This window comes from Drosophila subpulchrella, unplaced genomic scaffold (genome assembly GCF_014743375.2).
Source record: "Drosophila subpulchrella strain 33 F10 #4 breed RU33 unplaced genomic scaffold, RU_Dsub_v1.1 Primary Assembly Seq90, whole genome shotgun sequence".
In the NCBI taxonomy this organism is placed as follows: Eukaryota; Metazoa; Arthropoda; class Insecta; order Diptera; family Drosophilidae; genus Drosophila; species Drosophila subpulchrella.
Window position 1 is genome coordinate 360,032 of NW_023665724.1, and position 23,382 is coordinate 383,413.

General features: G+C 43.1%; 2 protein-coding genes across 4 annotated transcripts; both read left to right on the forward strand.

Moving 5' to 3' along the window:
* The first annotated feature begins 5,766 nt into the window (after nucleotides 1-5,766).
* LOC119562740 lies at nucleotides 5,767-6,734 on the forward strand. Its single transcript, XM_037875943.1, has 2 exons — nucleotides 5,767-6,591; nucleotides 6,660-6,734. The coding sequence occupies exon 1, from the start codon at nucleotides 6,016-6,018 to the stop codon at nucleotides 6,388-6,390; it is 375 nt and encodes a 124-aa protein (XP_037731871.1). The 5' UTR covers nucleotides 5,767-6,015; the 3' UTR covers nucleotides 6,391-6,591; nucleotides 6,660-6,734.
* A 12,360-nt stretch (nucleotides 6,735-19,094) lies between these two features.
* LOC119562742 (INO80 complex subunit B-like) lies at nucleotides 19,095-21,846 on the forward strand. Of its 3 annotated transcripts, none has more exons than XM_037875949.1 (2): nucleotides 19,095-19,800; nucleotides 20,391-21,846. In XM_037875949.1, exons 1-2 carry the CDS (start codon nucleotides 19,230-19,232, stop codon nucleotides 20,411-20,413), a joined length of 594 nt encoding a protein of 197 aa, XP_037731877.1. In that variant the 5' UTR covers nucleotides 19,095-19,229; the 3' UTR covers nucleotides 20,414-21,846. The 3 variants fall into 3 exon arrangements, with proteins under 3 accessions (XP_037731877.1, XP_037731875.1, XP_037731876.1); XM_037875947.1 differs by lacking the exon at nucleotides 20,391-21,846 and adding an exon at nucleotides 20,143-20,339 and having other exon boundaries at nucleotides 19,095-19,824; XM_037875948.1 differs by lacking the exon at nucleotides 20,391-21,846 and adding an exon at nucleotides 20,184-20,318.
* The last annotated feature ends 1,536 nt before the right edge of the window (nucleotides 21,847-23,382 follow it).

Here is a 23,382-nt window from a genome sequence, read left to right on the forward strand (position 1 = left end):
ACAGTTTTGGGCGGTTTGTGGGCGTTGGAGTGGGCGTGGCACTCTGCTGAAACAAACTTGAGCTGCGTGAGAAGCTCAGGAGTATGCACGCTATATCTTAATAGCCTAGCTCCTATAGTTTCCGATATCTCAGCGTTCATCCGGACAGACGGACAGACGGTCATGGCTAGATCGACTCGGTTAGTGATCCTGATCAAGAATATATAAATTATTTTAAACCGATTCCTCCCAGCCTGTTTAGGCAAATGAGAAGAAGAGTTATTAAATTTTGATTATTTATTATTCCTACGCCTGTTTAGGCAAAGGGTTGATAAATTTACAATGGGTTAATAAACACAGCTATGGCTGTGGAGTACCAATTTTAGACTGACTTAAGGGTCCGATCCGGCCACAGCTTGAGGCCTTTGCCTGCCGGCAGCGCCGTCACCAAAATGCAAGGTCAGCATTTGGTATCCGGCGATCATCCGCTGAGCGCGTGTTTCCCGCACTGCCGCTGAAGAGCCGGGTCAGCACTTGGTATCAGATGATGGGGTGATGTGGATTCGGCAGTTTCCTTACTGCGAGTGTTGGCCACCGGATATGGCCTGCAACTCGGCAAATTCTGCTCATGGGAACTAGGCGTGCTAACTTATATACCTTATGGGGTCGGAAACGCTTCCTTCTGCCTGTTACATACTTTCCGACGAATCTAGTTTACCCTTTTACTCTACGAGTAACGGGTATAAAAATTAAAAATGGAAGGAAAATCCCAAAATCGACTGCAGGAGGTCAGTGCTGATGAAATAGGACGCCTAATCCAAGCTGTGTTCCTTTATTGTGGGATTTCACCGACAGGAAGCAATACCACAACAGGGGCAAATCCGCAGAATAGTTGAAGTGCGGGAGGAGATCCACTAGAGAATCCCAGTGCGAAGAAACATGTGGAGTGGGACTTCGCTCTCTACATGGACATCCTGCCGGGCGTGTCCTCGTAAAGAAAGTAAGATTTGGCCAAAAGAATATGGATACGTTGTACTAATAGAAATATCTTTTTAACAGAACCGCCAGTAATACGATCTCCGACGACCTCTCCTTTAGGCTTCTATAGGGAGGAGGAAAATAGGGCGCCCGCTAAGGAACAGTTGGAGAAGCCATAGCCAGCTACTGCCAGGATGCTGGGCGACTTCCTGCTGCATAAGCGGATCAACCCCGCGGGACTCGGAGCTGAACAGCGGTGGCGCGGGAAAGATGGCGAAGCATCCCTGGGACGAGAGAGAAGCTTTAAACTACTAATTTACATAAATAAAAATATTAATTGAACATTCTATTTATTTTTATTTTACTTTCTTTGTGTACCAGCAGACTCCTCCTTTTAAAATTTCGCCAATTGATTTGTTTTCCGTTTGGCAACACACCCAGCTGCTTGACAGTAAGACCATGCTACATGCTTAGCGGGTGAACTTTGAAAACTGCGGCCACACTACAAAGAATAAGATTTTTCGACTAGTGAAACTCTTAGCTGATCTGAGTACTAGCCTTAAGCCTAGTACTCAGATCGGCTAAGAGTTTCACTAGTCGAAAAATCTTATTCTTTGTAGTGTGACCGAAGTTTTTTAAGTTCATCCGCAATGCATGAAGCATGGTCTTACTGTCAAGCGGCTGGGTTTGTTGCCAAACGGAAAACAAATCAATTTGAGCAATTTAAAAAAGAAAAGTCTGCTGGTGCACAAAGAAATTAAAATAAAAATAAATTAAATGTTCAACGATTGTTTTTATTTATGTAAATTATAAGTTTAAGGCTTCCTTCTCGTCCCACGGATGCTTCGCCATCTTTCCCGCGCCATCTGTAGTCCAGCTCCGAGTGCCAATAGGCTGGCCAATAATGGCTGGGGATGGATCCTCCAGTTGTCGCGGGCGACCTTATTTCCTCCTCCCTATAGAAGCCAGCGCATCCTCTATTTTCGCTCCATCACCAGCTGCACGAACACCGCCAAAGATTAAATTTCTTATTCTTTGGGCCGCCGCTAACGGCGTTCATCGAAAATTCACTCTCGAAATCTGGTATTTTTTCTGGTATTTCCTTAGCTCATCTGAGTACCGCGCTGAAAAACAGACCCGACGAAAAGCTTTAACCGCCTGTTTGCCTCTCGCTCACTCCTATGGTTAGCTCGAAGTTTTCGTCGATGTGAGTACTAGGCTTTATGGAAAAAATATCTAAAAACAACCGAGTTGACCCTATCCTAAAGAGTTAAAGCAACGAAACCTAACTGCCTAAGAGAGCGGAAGTGTTTTTCGCGAGCTCTGGGAAAAACCTCTAAAAATAGTTATAAACAAGTATCTTTAAATACTGGAGTAGTCTAAGAAAGGCGAAAAGACGTTAAATACAAATATAAGTAATTCACGTTCATAAAATAATTAGTGCTATGAATTTAAAAAAATCTACCCAAATTATTATAAATAAGAAGGGCCACGAATAATACTGAGCTCGATAAGCGGCGATCCAAAAAGGACAAAATAGCCAGAGAAATGCTTGTCTCTCATATTTCTGAACCCATGATATAGAAGTAGAAAAAACGTCTTTAAGGAGCAACTCAGCCCTTGTTATGTCCCAAAATAGGACTACGTGTGTCCGCGATTGTGCAGCGCCGGCTAGCTCTAGAGCACTTGGGGTGTGGGTACTCCAATTACGGAAGAATGGATGATCAAGACCGTCAAGCGTAATCTGTGCGAGCCCTTGAAGCAGTACGTGTTTCCGATTCGGGCATACACCTTGGAGCATCTCAGAGACGAATGTCGAGAAGCCGAAAGAGCTTTCGCGGAGGAAGTGGGACGAACCAGACAGACACCACGAGCGGTACCCCCCAGACGACTAGAATTTCGAGGGTCCAGTACAGTAGCATTCCAGACCAGAATTTCCGGACAGTAGTCGAAGATGAAAGCGAGGGAGGACTAGTAGAGGCCATCCAATCTGTCAGCCAGCGGAAAGCCGTGGTATGTTGGAACTGCAAACAAGCCGGGCACGTCTACAAGCAATGTGAAACACCGCAAAAGTCCTACTTCTGTTTCAAATGCGGGCGAGCCGACACGTTGACGCCGAAATGTCCAAACTGCAATCCGGGAAACTCGAAGGGGAACGTAATAAACCCAGTGGAGTTGCGTTCCGGACGGGAGTCGGTCGGTGTAACCCCAATGACCCAGAGTCGTGCGAAGTAAACGCAGGATCAAGGGTAGAATGGCAAGGAAGACTGGCTATACCACTGGAGGAGAGATGGCGTCGATACAAGGAGGCTCGGGAACGCATTTTTAAGGACCACCAACTGGAGAGAATGACAGCTGTAACCAGACGGATTCACAACGCTAGGCAGCGCTTCAAAAAGAGGAAAATGGAAAGGCAGGAGGTCCAGCGCACGATATCACAAATAGAATCCCTTAAGTATACTAACGACGGTCCAAGGCCCTACGCGACAGTGACTATAGCAGATCAGGAGATAGAAGGACTGCTGGATTCCGGAGCTTCTATTAGCGTCTTAGGTGCCGGCTGCCAGGAGTTGATGGATCGACTTGGATTGGATTGGTTACCATACAGGGGAAACGTGAAGACAGCGAACGGTGAAGATCAACGGATACTAGGCAAGGTCATCGTGAGAGTGGTTTTCTGGGGACGAGAGGCCAGCATGTGTTTGTATCTATGTCCTGCTTTAAAGCAACAGTTGTATTTGGGGGTAGACTTTTGCAAGGAGTTCAATATTGCTCCGGAACTATTTGGAGGTGGCGTCGAGGAATTGGTAGAGTCGCAGGAAGTTACAACTGTCGAGCCCGAGCGTCATCAACTATCGGCGTCCCAGGAATCCCGACTCGCTGAAGTCCGAGGAGTGTTTCTTTCTTACGAAAAGGTTGGATTGGGACGAACTAAGCTTCTAAAGCACAGGATAGAACTGGAAGAAGGAGCGGTACCAGTGAAGTCAAGGCACTATCCGATGTCACCGGCAAAACAGGCGGCGGTCTATGCTGAAGTGGATGAGATGTTGCGACTAGGCGTCATCGAGGAAAGTGAAAGTGCTTGGAACAATCCTGTGACGTTGGTCATGAAACCTGGGAAAAATAGGCTTTGTTTGGACGCGCGCAGGGTGAACAAGGTGACAAAGAAGGACGCGTATCCGCTTCAAAACATAGATGGAATCCTAAGCAGAATTGCCTCAACCATATTTATCAGCAGTGTCGACCTGAAACATGCTTATTGGCAAATCGAGCTGAAGGAAGAGAGTCGACCGATCACGGCATTTACTGTCCCGGGAAGGCCCTTGTACCAATTCGTCGTAATGCCCTTTGGGCTCTGTAACGCGGGTCAAAGCCTGTGTCGGTATCAACCGACAATCATCATCAGGATAAGGTCATCCCATCCAAACTACGGGAGAAAGTCTTTGTTTATCTCGAAGATCTACTGATAGTAACCCCAGACTTCGAATCACATCTGTCCATTTTGAAAGAAGTAGGAGAATGTTTGAAGGCAGCCGGACTCACAATCGGGTTACAAAAATCACATTTCTGCTTCAAAGAATTGCGCTATTTGGGTTTCGTAATTGGCGGAGGGGAATTAAGAACAGATCCCAAGAAGGTAGAAGCTATTCGAAAGCTAAGTAATCCCCGTAATCCGCGGGAGGTTCGTAGTCTGTTGGGTACAGCAGGATGGTACCGCAGGTTCATCCATAATTTCGCAGAAATTTCCGCCCCTCTTATCTTGAAGAAGAGTGGGAAATTCCACCTAACCCCCGCGGCTCAGCAAGCCATAGAAACCCTGAAAACTGCACTCGTAACGGCGCCCGTGCTAAACCATCCAGATTTCTCACGGCGTTTTTACATACAGTGCGATGCGTCCGACACGGGAGTGGGGGCAGTGCTATTCCAGCTGGATGATCAAGGAAACGAAAGACCCATTGAATACTTCTCACAGAAGCTGAACAAATACCAAAAGAATTACAGCGTCACAGAAAAGGAATGTCTGGCGGCCGTCCTCGGAGTGAAACGATTCAGACCGTACGTCGAAATGATGCCCTTTACTATTATAACAGACCACGCCAGCCTGAAGTGGCTGATGTCATTAAAGGACCTGGATGGGCGGCTTGCTCGTTGGTCGTTAAAGTTGCAGATCCATGACTTTGTTATAGAACACAGGAAGGGCTCAGAAAATGTAGTGGCTGACACTCTTTCCAGGATGATACAGTCAATTGACTTAGAACCCTTGCTGGGGCTCGAGACGACAGAATTCAAGTCTCCAGAGTACGCTGAGTTTAGGAAGGAGGTGTTGGCACATGAAGAACGTTTCCCAGATCTCGTTGTGGATGGAGATTATGTGTTTCTGTGGTCTAAACGAGATGATAATAAACCCGAATTAGGGGAATACTCCTGGAAACTGTGGATACCTGCTAGCCTCACACGCACTCTGATAGAGCAAGCGCATAGCCCGAAAAATAGAGCTCATGGTGGAATGGCGAAAACATTGAGTTGGCTGCGTCAGAGATTTCACTGGCCGGGGATGGTGAGCCAGGTCCGAGCTTATGTTAGGGATTGTACAGTATGCAAAGAAACCAAGCCAACGAATTGGGAAAGTATCCGAGGTCTCGAGGAGGGAATTCATATGTGTTCATAGTAGTTGATCATTTCTCGAAGTTCACACTCCTTAAAGGCATGCAGGAAGCAACCTCTGCGGGAGTAATTCGATTTTTAAGGCAGGAGGTGTTTAACAAGTTTGGGGTTCCGGAATTGTTACATTCCGATAACGGGAAACAATTTGTTTCCAAACAGTTCTCGGAATTTCTGAAGGAATATGGAGTTAAGCACATTCGGACCGCTGTTTACTCACCTCAGTCAAATGCGGCGGAAAGAGTCAACCAGTCTGTTCTAAATGCAATTCGAGCCTATTTAGAGGACGATCACCGAGATTGGGATCTGTATCTGTCGGAGATTGAGTGTGCGCTTAGAGGAGCGGTTCATCAGGCTACTGGAGTATCTCCATATTTCGCTCTGTTTGGGCAAAATATGTTCACCAACGGGGCAGATTACCAACTGGCGAGACGTTTGAAGGCATTAGAAGACAACGAACTGTATGTCCTGCCAAGAGAATCTAAGATCGTCCTGATGCGCGAAGAAATCCGGAAGAATTCAAACAAGGCATACGAAAGAAGCGCAGCTGTGTACAACCAGAGGTCACGAAATGTACGATTCGCAGTCGGACAGGAAGTATACCGGAAGAATTTTACTTTGAGTAATTTCGGCCAGAACTATAATGCCAAATTCGCGAAGAAATTTGTTAAGTGTCGAATCAAGTCAAGGATAGGGAACAACATGTATGAGACCGAGACATTACAAGGGAAACCTAGTGGAATATATCACGCGAAGGATTTGAAGCAGTAAGAACGGACATACAAGCGACCCACGACGAGCACTGGAAGAGAAGGTGTTGGTGAGAAAAGTTTGCTGCGATTATGTACTCACCTGGCTCCCGCGACGAGATTCCGAGTCCATTAGTGGTCATCCACCCAAAAATAAACCAAAACAAACACAATCCGATGTCCAGCTGGGGAAGAAGAAGACATCGCAACGAGCTGTTCGGTAGTATGTGTGGGTGTGATCCCTCGTTGGGCCTTGTCCTGATGTCCCAAAATGATCCTCCGTGTTTTCAGGGTAGTTCCGGATTTACTGATGTCTGGAAGATGTCCATAGGAGGGATGTCCGTAATCTGCATGGGTTGGCGGAAGGAAAATGGCCGACACTAGATCAGTTCAGATTTGGTGTCGGCGGCGCGCAGTCGCAGCGGGTTCGGTGAATTAACTATCTCCTCACGCGGTCGTGGTGTTCAAGTGGCCATCAGCGCCTAGATAAGTGCAGCCAAAATTTCGAACGCAGTACCGATAACTAAAAAGGAGTGAGCCCGCTCGTGCAAAGTTTTCGCCGGTCGCCGACGCCGGAGAACGGTCTCTGAAGCCGGACTGGCCAAGACCCTACGGTGAGTGCGTTCCAGTTAGTGGGGGGAAAGAGAAAATTCCAATAGGAATCCCATTTCAGGCCAGCGAGAAGAGACGAGGAAGGTAGTGGCCAGGTTCCATTAATTAGGGCCTGGCCAAGTTTTTTCTTGGAGTAACCCCGGTTCTCGGCCGGAGATTACGTCATCGGCGAGTCCGGTGCCTCCAGCCGCTAGCTACCTGGAGGAACCTGTCGTGCCTGCGAGAAGTCATCCGTGCGCGTGGCGAATTCACTCCAGGAGGGGGCATAATCCTCCCCAGAATTCGGTGGAGGATTCGATTGCGCGTAACAGCACGTGGAATTACGTCACCAACCGGACCTGGAAAAGATCGGCGGCTTAACGCGAGATAATCATTTTATCTTTATGTTGTGTTGTCCCTTAATTTATTTAGTTATTTGTTTATTTAATTATTTATATTCTTTTCATATAAAATTTGTCGGGGGAGGGGATCTTATATAGCATTTAAAAATTAACCTATATATTGCACATAGATACTACCCATATTGCACTATTACTTATTTATCATATCACCAATTTTAAACTGTTTATTGCCGGATGTGAACAATTCACGGCGAGTGTTTTTTCACATTTGTTATTTAGTTATTTGCCACTTATAGATCCTTCTGGGCGAGGCTTGACATTTAAACCGTCAAAGCCAAGCACTTGTTAATCCCACGGGGAATCCTCTCCAGCGACCGCTTCGAATAGGTTCGCGTGTTATAATTGGGTCTGGGATCCACTTAAGAGAGCTCTTTTAGGTAGGGACCGAAATAAAGATAACAGACCAGTCTACGTAAATCCCTTTGTGTGACTGTGGCACCCGGCGGGCGGTGGTTGATGGGTTTCCTTACGGGTAGCTGAAGCTCTGTAAATAATTTAATATAATTATAATTATTAATTTAATATTTAATATTTAATATGGAGTAGACATATCTTTCAGAGGGGAGGGGACATGTAAACGGTTCCAGGGTATCTCACGGTGACCGGTCCAAGGGGCAGTCGGAGACACCTACGGCTGCTACGGTTGGGTGGGAGCGCAGAGGCTTTGGGTTTGCCCCCAAAAGCTCACAATATATCTGATGGCGTCCTGTGACCTGGAAAGGAACAAGTCGGGGAATTAGTTTTGTGATAATCACGTGTTGTGTTAGTTTTATAGTTTCGCATATTTCGTCAATGTTTTGGTCCAGTCATAAGACAGCTGTTGCAGCGTGAAGTGTTGTGAAGTACAAACATCTGTTTGTTTATTGTTGCGTGTGTGTGGGCAGGGTTGGAGTACCCACACCCCAAGTGCTCTAGAGCTAGCCGACGCTGCCCACTCGCGGACACACGTAGTCTTATTTTGGGACATAACACCCTACTGAATACTGACAGTAAAGGAGCGCGGTCTTGTTCTCCCACCCTCTTACCCGAACTCCCACTTCATGGAGCTTGCTGTGTAGAACACCACCAGCAGCTTCGAGAAATGTCTCACCAACCAAGAGCGCAGTGACCTCGTTAATTTCAGCAACAACAGCAACGGCAACAACAACATCAACGGTCACCGTCACCAATTGGTCGATTTCAGAAGCTTTGTCAACTTCTGCAGCGCCCATTAAAGATACAAAACAAATTTAAGTACGAGGACCAAAATCGGCTATAACAACAAACAACAAGCGGAACCGGCTATACTGATTGACATGGATAGTAGAGGTGCAGAAAAAAATGCTTTTCCGATGTTTTAACAGGCAAACATCTATGTAACATCGAAAAACATCGATGTTTCTGCACCTCTAACAATTGGACAAATACCAAATAATATCGAAGCCGTGTTGTTAACCTTACAACAAAGAATGATGGTCTTTATGTCCTTCATTAAGACAACACTGCAAAACCTTATGCAAAATCCAAACACTCTAATAAAGATGATCGAATCCCAACCATCTAAATAATGGATGTCTTGTCTTTGGACATCTATTTGGAAAGCGTTTCCAGAGGCGTTTCACGGTTTCTTGAAATGACTCAATTCGTATTGCACTGATCATCCGGATGGTAAAGCACTCGGAGATTGCTTTATAGCAGTAAAAGGCTACAATGCGAAACAGAATAGCTTGCCCAGCGCCGGTACATTGAGAAATTGTCGCCGACCAGAACAAAGCATGTCACTCCGATTAGAAACTTTTGAGTACTTGAACCCACAGCGGCGATGACAGAGAAGAAAGCTTTGCTCAACACCTATGAAATGTATTTCAGCCAAACTCCGCCACAATCTGTTTCGATCTACCTTCGCTTCGCACTAAAAATGCAAGAGAGCCGATTTTCTTTCAAACACGTGAAATCGTAAATGTCATTAGAAAGCAACTGGAACCAAAATGGCGCCAGGAGGGGACTTTATAGCCCCAAAAATGATAATTGAACTTCCAAACTGAGCAGTGGATCGGAATCACAAGCTTGGGTACTTTCCAAAAAAAATTAAAAAAATCTATGGTCATAATGATACCGAAGCTGTGCGATGAGGGAATCGTGTGGTCTTTCCCAACCACACGATTCCCTCATCGTACAGGCCAATAAGTTTATTATCGCGCCTGTCCAAATAGTTCCGGGAAAGGCACGGAACTATCGAGCAGGTCAGCAGCAGAAATTAGTAAAGCCTTTACAAATTCAAATTGTAGTGCGACATTCCTCCATGTCTCCCAAAAATTTGACCGAGTTTGGATCAAAGGCCGTATGCATTATATCATAACATTACTGCCAGAAAACACTCATAAGTTATTTGAGTGGAACCTCTATCTGCTCTACAACTCCACTCTTAAAACCTAGTACTCACATCGACGAAAACTGCGAGCTAACCATAGGAATGAGCGAGAGGCAAATACGCGGATAAAGCTTTTCGTCGGGTCTGTTTTTAAGCTTGGTACTCAGATGAGCTAAGGAAATACCAGAAAAAATACCTGATTTAGCGAGTGAATTTCGAAGAACGCCGTTTGCCGCGGCCCGAAGAATAAGAAATTTAATCTTTGGAGGCTTTCGTGCAATATCGGTGTGGAATTTAAAAACTAACAAGGTAGAACGCTATAGTCGAGTACCTCGACTATCAGATACCCGTTACTCAGCTAAAGGGACCAAAGGGAAATGGAGATATGCAAGCAGCAAAGCGAGATTGAAATGAGCCACCTACCGCCGGTAGACAGATTTAAGCGTTATGGGCGTTAGAGTGGGCGTGGCAAATTTTTGTTAAAATTTTTTATCTAGCATGAAAATTGTGGGCGCCACAGGTTTGGGCGGTTTGTGGGCGTGGCATATTTTCGTAATAAACTTGCGCTGCGTACAAGGCTACGGAATCTCAATCGAAAATCCCAATTCTCTATCTTTGATAGTTTCCGAGATATCCACGTTCATACTTACGATTTTTTGAAGTTTGTGGGCGTTAAAGTGGGCGTGGCAAACATTTTTTAAATCAATCGATAGGTATTGAAGAGAGCAATACTTTTCAGTTAAAGTTAATTTTTATTCTAGCATCAAAACTGTAGGAGCCACAATTTTGGGCGGTTTGTGGGCGTGGCACTCTGCTGAAACAAACTTGCGCTGCGTAGGAAGCTCAGGAATCTGCACGCCAAATCTCAATAGTATAGCTCTTGAGTCTTGACTCTTCTTTTTTAAATTGCTCCAGTTGATTTCTTTTCCGTTTGTCAACAAACCCAGCTGCTTGTCAGTAAGAACATGGTGCATACACTGCGATAGAACTTTGAAAACTTGAATACGATCTGAGATCGACTAAAAATCCTATTCTTTGTAGTGTCACCGACGTATTCAAAGTTTACCCGCAATGCGTCTAGCATGGTCTTACTGTCAAGCAGCTTGGTTTGTTGACAAACGGAAAACAAATCACTTGGAGCAATTTAAAAAAGAAAAGTCTGCTGGTGCACAAAGAAATAAAAATATAAATAAATGGAATGTTCAACGAATGATTTTATTTATGTAAATTAGTAGTTTAAAGCTTCCTTCTTGTCCCACGGATGCTTCGCCATCTTTCCCGCGTCACCTCAATCCAGCTCCGAGTCCCAATGAGCATATTGGACCTTGAGGAAATGGGAGCCGGATTGAAAACGGGGGTTGTTCCGCCCAGCTTCCTGGCAATGGCTGGCTATAGATTCTCCAATTGTTCCTTAGCGGGCGCTCTATTTTCCTCATTCCTGTAGAAGCCAGCGCGTCCTCCAGCTCCGCTAAAGCTGCCAAGTAGTGGTGGTGGTGGTGTACAGAGTCCTAATGGCGAGGTCGTCAGAGATCGTATTACTGGTGGTGGAGTTCTCAAAAATACTTCAATTAGTACAACGTTAGCAAATTCTTTTGGCCAGATTCTTTGCGAGGACACGCCCGGCAGGATGTCCATGTAGGGAGCGAGGTCACACTCGGCATGTTCCTTCCCACTGGGATTCTCTACTTCACTTCAACTATTCTGCGAATTTGCCTATTGTGGTATTGCTTGCTGTCGGTGAAGTCCCGCAATCACGGGCAACAGCTTGTATAAGGCGTCCTATTTCATATGCACTGACCTCCTGCAGTCGATTTTGGGGCTTTAATTCCATTTTTATACACTTGCAGTGGGAAAATAATATGAAACAAATTATAGCTTCGGTGTTTTTTTAACATAAAACCTCCTTCGCTTGGAAATAACATTTTTAAATTAGTTCTGAATTTCGAATTTAATGTTATCAAAATCGGACGACTATACCATATAGCTTCCATAGAAATGATTGGAAAAATGGTGGGAAAATAATATGAAACAAATTATAGCTTCGGTGTTTCTTGACATATTATCTTATACTATTGGGAATATCATTTTTTCTATTTTTAAATTTAATATTTTTAACTGCAGGGGTATACAAACTTGGGCTTGCCGAAGTTAAATTCCTTTCTTGTTAATTCTAAGTTTCCACACCGCCTTTGCCCGCACACCGCCAAAGATTAAATTTCTTATTCATTGGGCCGCGGCTAACGGCGTTCATCGAAATTCACTCGCTAAATCTGGTATTTTTTCTGGTAGAGACAGACCCGACGAAAAGCGTTAGCCGCGTATTTGCCTCTCGCTCACTCGTATGGTTAGCTCGCGGTTTTCGTCGATGTGAGTACTAGGCTTATGGTAGAGACAGACCCGACGAAAAGCGTTAGCCGCGTATTTGCCTCTCGCTCACTCCTATGGTTAGCTCGCGGTTTTCGTCGATGTGAGTACTAGGTTTATGCCTAGTAAGAGTTTTACTAGTTGAAAAATCGTATTCTTTGTAGTGTGACCGAAGTTTTCAAACTTCACCAGCAATGCATGTATCATGGTCTTACTGTCAAGCAGCTGTGTTTTTTGACAAAATGAAATCAAATAAAACCAAAAGAATCTGTCGGATGACAAAAAGTAAAAAAAAACAAGAAACGAAGTTTACTTCGGCAAGCCGAAGATTGTATACCCTTGCAGTTATAAGAAATAATCAATGTTAGTAATATGGTTTTTTCTGTAATGTAAAATAGGAAAAACGGGTATACCTAGGTAGCCTACCTTAAAATTTGAACACTTGTACACCGGTTCCATGTTATTCGTGTCCTGACACCACCGCATTCAGCAAAATATTATAGTCGTCAGATGTTTGTGTAAAATTAAAATCGTAATTCTGAAAAGTAAAAAATATTCTATAGCCCAGAGTAAAAGAAAATACGTTCAGAATCAACAAAGGGTCTGAAAAGGAAACAAATCAATTGGAGTAACTTTAAAAATATGAGTCTGCTGGTGGAAACAGAAATTAAAACAAAAACAAGAAAGAAATTTAACTTCGGCATGTCGAAGTTTGTATACCCTTGCAGCTATAAGAAATAATCAATGATGGTAACACCATGTTAAATTTTTAAGGATTGTTGCTAGCTTCAGTGATATTTGTGTAAAATTAATTTCGTAATTCTGAAAAGTTAAAATATTCTTTATCCCAGAGTAAAAGAAAATACGATCAAAATCAACAAAGCAAACTTTTTTTAAAAATAATTATTTCATTATTTCTCTGACCGTTTCTTTGACAGCTTAAACTTCTGAGCAAAAACAAAAGCAACTCTTAACGAGGTAAAAAGTAGTGGCAAACGCGCCTTTAACAAAAATTTCTGATATCAACAATTGTGACGAAAAATGATATTACATTCGATAAAATAAATAGCCTATATTAAATTTATGATTTCGGCCCGTAACAGTAAATATTTATTTACCTACACTTAAATTTCCTTTGTAGCGTGCCGAATACATAAATTTTGTATAGTTTAGTATAGCACGTTTCTGTAGCATTAGTTGTTTAGATACTATAACCATATTAAATCTGGCTTTTTTTCCGCTAAACTAGCGGGTTTTTCCAAAAGTCGAAGAACAAACGTTATCTATTTCAAGCTACTTTATACACCCATAGGGCTTCCAAAACCCTAAAACTAAGATGGGATGCATACAAACCCACAAACAAAGGGACAAACATTTTCATTTTGGGAAGAAGAAAATCTTGTTTTTGTTCCAATTTTCTAAAATTTTATTTTTACACTTTCACCACATTTTTTCCCAAACAAATCTATATTTGGAAATTCTTGGTATGCAATCTTCTTGGTTTTTGCAATACCTTTCGATTGGTGTATCACTCGTTACGATCGGACCATAATGGCAGATTTTCTATTCTGCGGCTATATATAGTAGTTGTCTTCACACGCTCTCTTGCGCGCTTCGCCACTACGTGTACTGCCGTCCACAGTGATGAATTTTTTTAAATGTTAAAGCCTAGTACTCACATCGACGAAAACCGCGAGCTAACCATAGGAGTGAGCGAGAGGCAAATACGCGGCTAAAGGTTTTCGTCGGGTCTGTTTTTCAGCGCGGTACTCACATGAGCTAAGGAAACACCAGAAAAAATACCAGATTTCCGAGTGAATTTTCGATGAACGCCGTTAGCCGCGGCCCAAAGAATAAGAAATTTAATCTTTGGCAGTGTTCGTGCAGAAGCGGTGGGGAATTTAAAAATTTTAATTTAATTTTAATGATCGGACCATAATGGCATATTTCCTATTCTGCGGCTATATATAGTAGTTGTCTTCACACGCTCTCTTGCGCGCTTCGCCACTACGTGTACTGCCGTCCACAGTGATGCATTTTTTTAAATGTTAAAGCCTAGTACTCACATCGACGAAAACCGCGAGCTAACCATAGGAGTGAGCGAGAGGCAAATACGCGGCTAAAGGTTTTCGTCGGGTCTGTTTTTCAGCGCGGTACTCACATGAGCTAAGGAAACACCAGAAAAAATACCAGATTTCCGAGTGAATTTTCGATGAACGCCGTTAGCCGCGGCCCAAAGAATAAGAAATTTAATCTTTGGCAGTGTTCGTGCAGAAGCGGTGGGGAATTTAAAAAATTTAATTTAATTTTAATGAAAAAGGACGCCTAATCCAAGCTGTTGCCCATTATTGTGGGACTTGACCGGCAGGAAGCAGTTCCACAACGGGTCAAATCCGCAGAATAGTTGAAGCGCTGGAGGAGATCCACTAGAGAATCCCAGTGGGAAGGAACATGGGACATCGCACGATCTCCGATGAGCTCCATTAAGGACTCCTCCTTCACCAGCTACTTGGCGGCTGGTGATGGAGCGGAGATAGAGGATGCGCCGGCTTCTATTCCGCAGAATAGTTGAAGCGCTGGAGGAGATCCACTAGAGAATCCCAGTGGGAAGGAACATGGGACATCGCACGATCTCCGATGAGCTCCATTAAGGACTCCTCCTTCACCAGCTACTTGGCAGCTGGTGATGGAGCGGAGATAGAGGATGCGCCGGCTTCTATAGGGAGGAGGAAATAAGGTCGCCCGCTAAGGGACAGCTGGAGGAGCTATCACCAGCCATTATTGGCCAGCTCGGAGTTGGACTACAGATGGCGGAGCATCCGTGGGACGAGAAGGAAGCCTTTAACTTCTAATTTACATACATAAAAACATTTAATTTAATAATTTAATTTATTTTAATTTTAATTTCTTTATGCACCAGCAGACTCTTCTTTTTTAAATTGCTCCAATTGATTTGTTTTCCGTTCGACAACAAGCCCAGCTGCTTGATAGTACGACCATGCCACATGCATGGCGGGTGAACTTTGAAAACTTCGGTAACACTACAAAGAATAAGATTTTTCGACTAGTGAAACTCTTAGCCGATCTGAGTACTAGGCTTAATACTAAAATGTTTTAAGTATTTAAATCAGTTTTAACGGACTAAATTTCTATAACTTATCTAAAAAACTATATTGTAATAAAAATCTATAATAAGTAAAATAAATTCAATTTATTAAATTTTACTATTATCAAATAATTTTCTTTTATAAAACAATATCTGTTGTTTTTTTTCGATATACAATAATGCTTCTAATATATTAGGGCATTCACATGTCGCTGCTCCACGAAAATTTTCCGCCGAAATATTAGTCGCTAGACGAACATAACGGAGAGACGCAAAAAAAAAAACGGACCGGCCGAAATTTGTCTCTGCGAGCGCGGAGTGCAGGCAGATTATAAGACAAGAAAGAGAGGGAAATCTCCGAATATCTGCCTCTCTTTATTGCACGCTTCTACGCTGCGCCGACTGCTCTGCTGACGTCAACAGCGGCACAGCGTTTTAGGCACAAAGAAAAAACAAAAAACAAAACAAATATAAATGTATAAAAATTATAAATTCATCAGTCAATTTGAAACAGGAATAAACAAAGCAAGATGTTAGCATACAAAATCACAAAGTAAAAGCGAGAGAAAAACTCTCCTATTGATTGAGCGTGGCTTGTGCGAAGAGACAAAAATTAAGCTATGCAAGACAACAGTTATTGACGAAAAAGGTGGGAGAAGACCACAGAGGGTTGGGAACAACACAAAAAAAGGGATAAAGGAATAAGCAAATAAAAACCGCACGGCGGTTAAGCTGAACTTTGTTTAAAACAAAGCATTTGACAAACATCAAATTTGGCAAACATCACGAAGCACAAGATAAGCACAACCGATCATGAGCACCGCCAAATCGGGCTCAGGAGTCAACAGATCATAATGAAAAGATATATTAGTTTGCTCAAGCTTAAAAACACATGTGTATCTCCCAGAATTGGCCACAATGGTTAGAATGGCTAGAATTTGTGAAAATTCTCTTGGGGCCACTGTTTGCCCACAAAGTGTCCTATTGAATTCACCATGAATGGAACTCGTATCTTTGACCTATTTGTTAATAGCAATAAAGAAACAAGGAAGAACGCTATAGTCGAGTACCTCGACTATCAGATACCCGTTACTCAGCTAAAGGGACCAAAGGAAAATGGAGATATGCAAGCAGCAAAGCGAGATTGAAACGCGCCACCTACAGGCGGTAGACAGATTTAAGCGTTGTGGGCGTTAGAGTGGGCGTGGCAAAGTTTTTTTGGATCAATCGATAGGTATTGATAAGACCAATACATTTCAGTTAAAATTGTTTATCTAGCACGAAAATTGTGGGCGCCACAGGCTTGGGCGGTTTGTGGGCGTTAGAGTGGGCGTGGCATATTCGCGTAACAAACTTGCGCTGCGCTCAAGCCTACGGAATCTAAATCTGAAATCCCATTTCTCTATCTTTGATATTTTCCGAGATATCCGCGTTCATATTTAGGATTTTTTGCAGTTTGTGGGCGGTTTGTGGGCGTTCAATTGGGCGTGGCAAACGTTTTTTAGGTCAATAGATAGGTATTGATGGGAACAATACATTTCAGTTAAAATTTTTATTCTAGCATAAAAACTGTAGGAGCCACAGTTTTGGGCGGTTTGTGGGCGTTAGAGTGGGCGTGGCACTCTGCTGAAACAAACTTGCGCTGCGTAAGAAGCTCAGGAATCTGCACGCCTAATCTCAATAGCCTAGCTCTTATAGTTTCCAAGATCTCAGCGTTCATCCGGACGGACAGACAGACGGACAGACGGACAGACGGACAGACGGACATGGCTAGATCGACTCGGCTAGTGATCCTGATCAAGAATATATATACTTTATGGGGTCGGAAACGCTTCCTTCTGCCTGTTACATACTTTCCGACGAATCTAGTATACCCTTTTACTCTACGAGTAACGGGTATAAACATTGACAGCTGAAAACATTTCACACGCTGGCGCTGAAGTTGTTTTATTTGTTAAGGAAAACTAAATTTGCACGTCTGACTCCTTCAATTTCAGTTTGCTTATGCCAATCAGCGGATTTGAATTCAGCGATTCTCTCTTTAAACAAGAATCCAGCGTGTGTGTGTTATACCCTATTCAGACAGTGGGGGCTTTTGCTCCAGCGACCGAATTCCGCTTCAGCGACTTTTTCATTCATATGAAACACACGTGTTGAAAAGAGACGGAAAAAAGTCGGTACAACTCTCTTAAGCCTAGTACTCAGATCGGCTAAGAGTTTCACTAGTCGAAAAATCTTATTCTTTGTAGTGTGACCGAAGTTTTCAAAGTTCACCCGCAATGCATGTAGCATGGTCTTACTGACAAGCAGTTGGGTTTGTTGTCAAACGGAAAACAAAACAATTTGAGAAATTTAAAAAGGAGGAGTCTGCTGGTACACAAAGAAATTAAATTAAAAATAGATGGAATGTTCAACGAATGTTTTTATTTATGTAAATTAGTTGTTTAAAGCCTCCTTTTCGTCCCACGGATGCTTCGCCATCTTTCCCGCGCCACCGCAGTCCAGCTCCGAGTCCCAAGGCATATTGGACCTTGAGGAAATGGGAGCCGGATTGGGAACAGGGTTGATCCGCTGATGCTGCAGGAATCCCCCAGCATCCTGGCAGTGGCTGGACATGGCTTCTCCAACTGTTCCATAGCGGGCGCCCTATTTTCCTCCTTCCTGTCGAAGGCAGCGCGTCCTCCAGCTCCGCTTAAGCTGCCAAGTAGCTGGTGGATATGGTGTACGGAGTCCTAATGGAGAGGTCTTCGGAGATCATATTACTGGTGGTTCTGCTGAAAAGATACTTCTATTAGTAAAACGCAACCGAATTATTTTGGCTAGATCTTACTTTCTTTGCCAGGACACGCCCGGCAGGATGTCCATGTAGAGAGCGAAGTCCCACTCGGCATGTTCCTTCCCACTGGGATTCTCTAGTGGATCTCCTCTAGCACTTCAACTATTCTGCGGATTTGCCCCTGTTGTGGTATTGCTTCCTGTCGGTCAAATCCCACAATAATGGGCAATAGCTTGGATTAGGCGTCCTTTTCCATCTGCACTGACCTCCTTTAACCGTTTTTGGGGTTTTTCTTCCATTTAAAATTTTTAAATTCCCCACCGCTTCTGCACGAACACCGCCAAAGATTAAATTTCTTATTCTTTGGGCCGCGGCTAACGGCGTTCATCGAAAATTCACTCCCGAAATCTGGTATTTTTTCTGGTATTTCCTTAGCTCATCTGAGTACCACGCTGAAAAACAGACCCGACGAAAACCTTTAGCCGCCTGTTTGCCTCTCGCTCACTCCTATGGTTAGCTCGCGGTTTTCGTCGATGTGAGTACTAGGCTTTAAGCGAAAAATGGGAACGCACACGAAAATCGATTCAGTATTCCAGTGTCCTATTCAGTATTTTCTTCAAGTGTTTAAGTGATTTTTGTACTTAGCGTTTCGGTATTTTGTAGAGAAGGAAATGCAATTGAACTGCAATGGCGCGGTTATAAGGAAATTGTGAATGGTGCAGGCCAAGGTGCCTCCCAACGACTCGGAACCCAGCAATTGATCTGCTCTATAAATTAAATATTGCTATTAACATTTTCTTGGCAAGACCTGGCACTTGTTGCACCAAAACGTACATTATTTATCTAAATAAAAAGCCATTAATAGTAATAAAATATTCATTAAGCGCTGAAAATATTCCATTTGGTAGCGTTCAAACTAAATTTGCACTCCTCCTTCGGATACGGTTTGCTTACCTCTATCAGCTGTTCGCTTCAGCGGTTCTCTGTAGGAACAGGAACCTGGTTAAAGTTACAACAGCGATTTTAAAGAGGGTGTGTGCAGAGGCTATTACTTAAGCGTCTTGATTTTGTATTGCTTCCAGGCTGACCACTCTCGATAAATAAAAATGTATTCTTTTCCACATGGCGGTCACACTGCTTTAAACATTTAATGAATTTAAGTGAATTAATGGAGAAAAAAGGTAGTAAATATTGATAAATATCACTTTTTAAATCGTCCAAGCCGCACTACTAAAAATCATAAGCTTTTTTGATGTCGCATTCTGCGCAGTCAAAGGGGCATTACGATACCCCAGAGTTACAAACCAGCCATATCCTCGAACTACCGTACATTCGCTCAAGAAATATTTACTCTAAAAAGTCGGCACATATTGCTACTTTGCCCAACGCTGTTGCAAAGAAAGTTAAAAGGAGACACAATAGCGAAACTTCCAGTGATGAAGAACGTTGGCTTACTGCCATTGAAACTGGAAAACTGGACAATGTTGATGATGAACTGAAGAAAATAAAAGACCCCAAACTAATGACCGCTCGTCAACGTGCTATGTATGAACGAACTGATGGCTTTGTTGAAGAGCTTTTTGCTCTTCCAAGTGGCTATAAAGAAAAGGAAAAGCCCCAAACGGCGGAGGAAATTCAGAAGGCTATACTCAAATCACAGAAGCGAAAGCAGCAAGCTAACGCACGGCGAGAAAAAGATAAACAAAAAACAATGGAACGCTTATTAAAAAAACAGGAAACTAACAAACATCGACCTTTGATTCGTAACAGGAAGTTTCAAAAGTCGTCATATCCAAAAGTAACCTATATAAGCGCTCTAAAAGGTAACAGCATAATAATTCCACCAGGCCATAGAGTAAGAATCTATATAGAGGCGCCAATAGCTCTGCCCGAACCTCTGCCCAACCTTTGCTACGAGCCAATTCAAGGCCAAGTTTGAAGCTAACTTAGGTGCGAAGCAACAGCAATAGGGTTTACGATTAATTACAAAACCAAAACAGTGAGCGAGAGCGGTGCAGAATGAGGTGGGAAAGAATTACAAGTTCGATCAAACTTTTAAAAAGAGGGGAAATAAGCTTTTTTCGCCTAGGTGGCATCATAGCCTCAATTTCGAAAGAGAGGGACAGAGCAAATGGCGCCTCTATACATAATTACTCTATGACCAGGCCATGACTTTCCACTAATGACTCAATTACCTCGCGCACAGCCTCTTTCGCAGTTATGCCATGTAAGCGGTTGTGGAAATCGCAAAGCTTACATGTGCTCAACCACAAAAGTTCCCATATGCAGTCTTACATGTTATCGTAAGAACATTTTACTCAATTCTGAGCAATAAATAAAATATATGAATAGGCGTTTAAAAGATTTTTATAATGGTCCATAAAGAAATTGATAATTATTTTATTTTTCGCAGTTTCGATTCGACGCAAATACTGAATTTTGGTCTTTAAACGTTCTAGTTTCACTTTTTTATTTCAACAACCTCGTACTGACCGACTAGCTGCTTTCTCTGGCACAAATTAGATATGGTCTTTCTAATCGGGCTGCTCAGTCAGAAGACCATAAAAATTAATATTCTATCACTTAGGGTCTGAGCAAAAACCCGATTTCTCGTATTGTTCGTGATCTAGGTCTCAGGTTTTTGGTAGACCGTAGGACACGAATCGGTCCCTTTCTGACCGCTCGTTTCGAAGGAAACCGTTTATCGTTCATCTATTGAGAGTCGGTGTGGATAAGAACATAAGGGTCCGAACAAAAGGATTTTATTTTTGCGGCTCCTTAAAATGCAGCCCCAGGTATAGTATGATGGGCAAAGCATTACAGAGAGAGAGACAATTATAGGAATAGGTCGTTTTTTCAGGCAAAAGTTTGCAACGCACTGAAAGAGTCGTTTCCGACCATTTAATTAATTTAATGAGAATTCGTGGTTTAAAATTCAAACATTAATTTTTGCATAGGAACCTGTTTTTAGAGTGCCGTTTCTTTGTTTCTCTCACTTGCTCGCTCGCTCCCGACTCTTCACGCTGTCAAATATTTAAAAATAAATTGTTGGCTCAATCGTCGATTCTTGAATTATGCTGAGGAAAAGAAATTGAGCTAAAAGGCACATTGCGCTTAACATTTAACGGCATTAAAATTTTTAAGAACACTAAATTAAAATAATAAAGTCTAAATGATGTTATGTCGTCATCCCTCAATAATCGAGTAATCGGAAAAACCAGGGATGCAAAGTGGGCTTAGGGTCCAGTGACGGACAACGTAAAAACTGGAGTCGGTTGGGGGCGAATTCAAATTCAAACCGGACGAATGTAGGTTATAGGGACATTGACCCAGAATGCAGGGAACAGAGGTCCGTAATCGGCATGGGTTGGCGGAAGGCAAATGGCCGACATTACATCAGTTCAGATTTGGTGTCGGTGGCGCGCAGTCGCAGCGGGTTCGTTGAAATAGCAATCTCCTTACAGAAGTCGCGGTGTTTAAGTGACCAGCGCCAAGACACTTGCAATTAAAATTTCGAACGCAGTGCCGTCAATTAAAAAGGAGTGACCCGCTCGTTCAAAGTTTTCGCCGGTCGCCGACGCCTAAGAACGGTCTCTGAAGCCGGACTGGAGTGACTCGATCGAGCGTAACAGCACGTGGTGGAGTTACGTCACCAACCGGAGCTGGAAGAGATCAGCGGCTTAGCGCGTAACAATTCTTTTATATTTATGTTGTGTCGTCCATTACTTTAGCTATTTATTTATTTATATTTTTTGTATAATATGTATATGTTGGGGAGGGGATTTTTATTACTCTTAAAAATTAACCTATTTATTGTACGATTATTTATTTATTTATATCACTAATTTAAATCAATTTATTTATTGCCGTATGTCAACAATTCACTGCGAATGTTTTTATATTTGTGTCTATTATTTATCACGTATCGCTTCTTCTGGGCGAGGCATAGGACTTAAATCATCAAAGCCGAAGAACAAATAACCAAAAACAAAAAAAAAAAATACATAAACAAACATAACCGCAATTGTATAGCGGGACCCTTGTTAATCCCACGGGGAATCCTCTCCAGTGACCGTCGAGTAGGTCGCGTATTATCATAAAGTCTGGGATCCACTTAAGAGAGTTCTTTTAGGTAGGGACCGAAAAACAGAAAACAGACATTCTATCCGTCTACACAAATCCCTGTGTGGGACTGTTGCACCCGGCGGGCGGTGGTTGGTGGGTTTACTTACGGAAAGCTGAAGCAATTCTGTAAATAAGTTAGGTTTATAGACCTATCCCTCGAAGAGGAGGGAACATGTAGACAGTCCCAAGGTAAACTACGGTAACCGGTCCAAGGAGCAGTCGGAGACATCTACAGCTGCTAAGGTCGGGTGGGAGCGCAGAGGCTTTGGGTTTGCCCCCAAAAGCCCACAATATACAAACATCTGTTTGTTTATTGTTGCGTGTGTGTGGGCAGGGTTGGAGTACCCACACCCCAAGTGCTCTAGAGCTAGCCGACGCTGCCCACTCGCGGACACACGTAGTCTTATTTTGGGACATAACACCCTACTGAATACTGACAGTAAAGGAGCGCGATCTTGTTCTCCCACCCTCTTACCCGAACTCCCACTTCATGGAGCTTGCTGTGTAGAACACCACCAGCAGCTTCGAGAAATGTCTCACCAGCCAAGAGCGCAGTGACCTCGTTAATTTCAGCAACAACAGCAACGGCAACAACAACATCAACGGTCACCGTCACCAATTGGTCGAATTCAGAAGCTTTGTCAACTTCTGCAGCGCCCATTAAAGATACAAAACAAATTTAAGTACGAGGACCAAAATCGGCTATAACAACAAACAACAAGCGGAACCGGCTATACTGATTGACATGGATAGTAGAGGTGCAGAAAACAATGCTTTTCCGATGTTTTAACAGGCAAACATCGATGTAACATCGAAAAACATCGATGTTTCTGCACCTCTAACAATTGGACAAATACCGAATAATATCGAAGCCGTGTTGTTAACCTTACAACAAAGAATGATGGTCTTTATGTCCTTCATTAAGACAACACTGCAAAACCTTATGCAAAATCCAAACACTCTAATAAAGATGATCGAATCCCAACCATCTAAATAATGGATGTCTTGTCTTTGGACATCTATTTGGAAAGCGTTTCCAGAGGCGTTTCACGGTTTCTTGAAATGACTCAATTCGTATTGCACTGATCATCCGGATGGTAAAGCACTCGGAGATTGCTTTATAGCAGTAAAAGGCTACAATGCGAAACAGAATAGCTTGCCCAGCGCCGGTACATTGAGAAATTGTCGCCGACCAGAACAAAGCATGTCACTCCGATTAGAAACTTTTGAGTACTTGAACCCACAGCGGCGATGACAGAGAAGAAAGCTTTGCTCAACAC

Coding starts and splice junctions, on each gene's coding strand:
- LOC119562740 (XM_037875943.1), top strand. CDS start 6,016: ATGTTCACCAACGGGGCAGATTACCAACTGGCGAGACGTTTGAAGGCA.
- LOC119562742 (XM_037875947.1), top strand. CDS start 19,230: ATGTCGCATTCTGCGCAGTCAAAGGGGCATTACGATACCCCAGAGTTA. Junction 19,825..20,142: donor CAGCATAATAATTCCACCAG/GCCATAGAGTAA, acceptor CTCTATGACCAG/GCCATGACTTTCCACTAATG.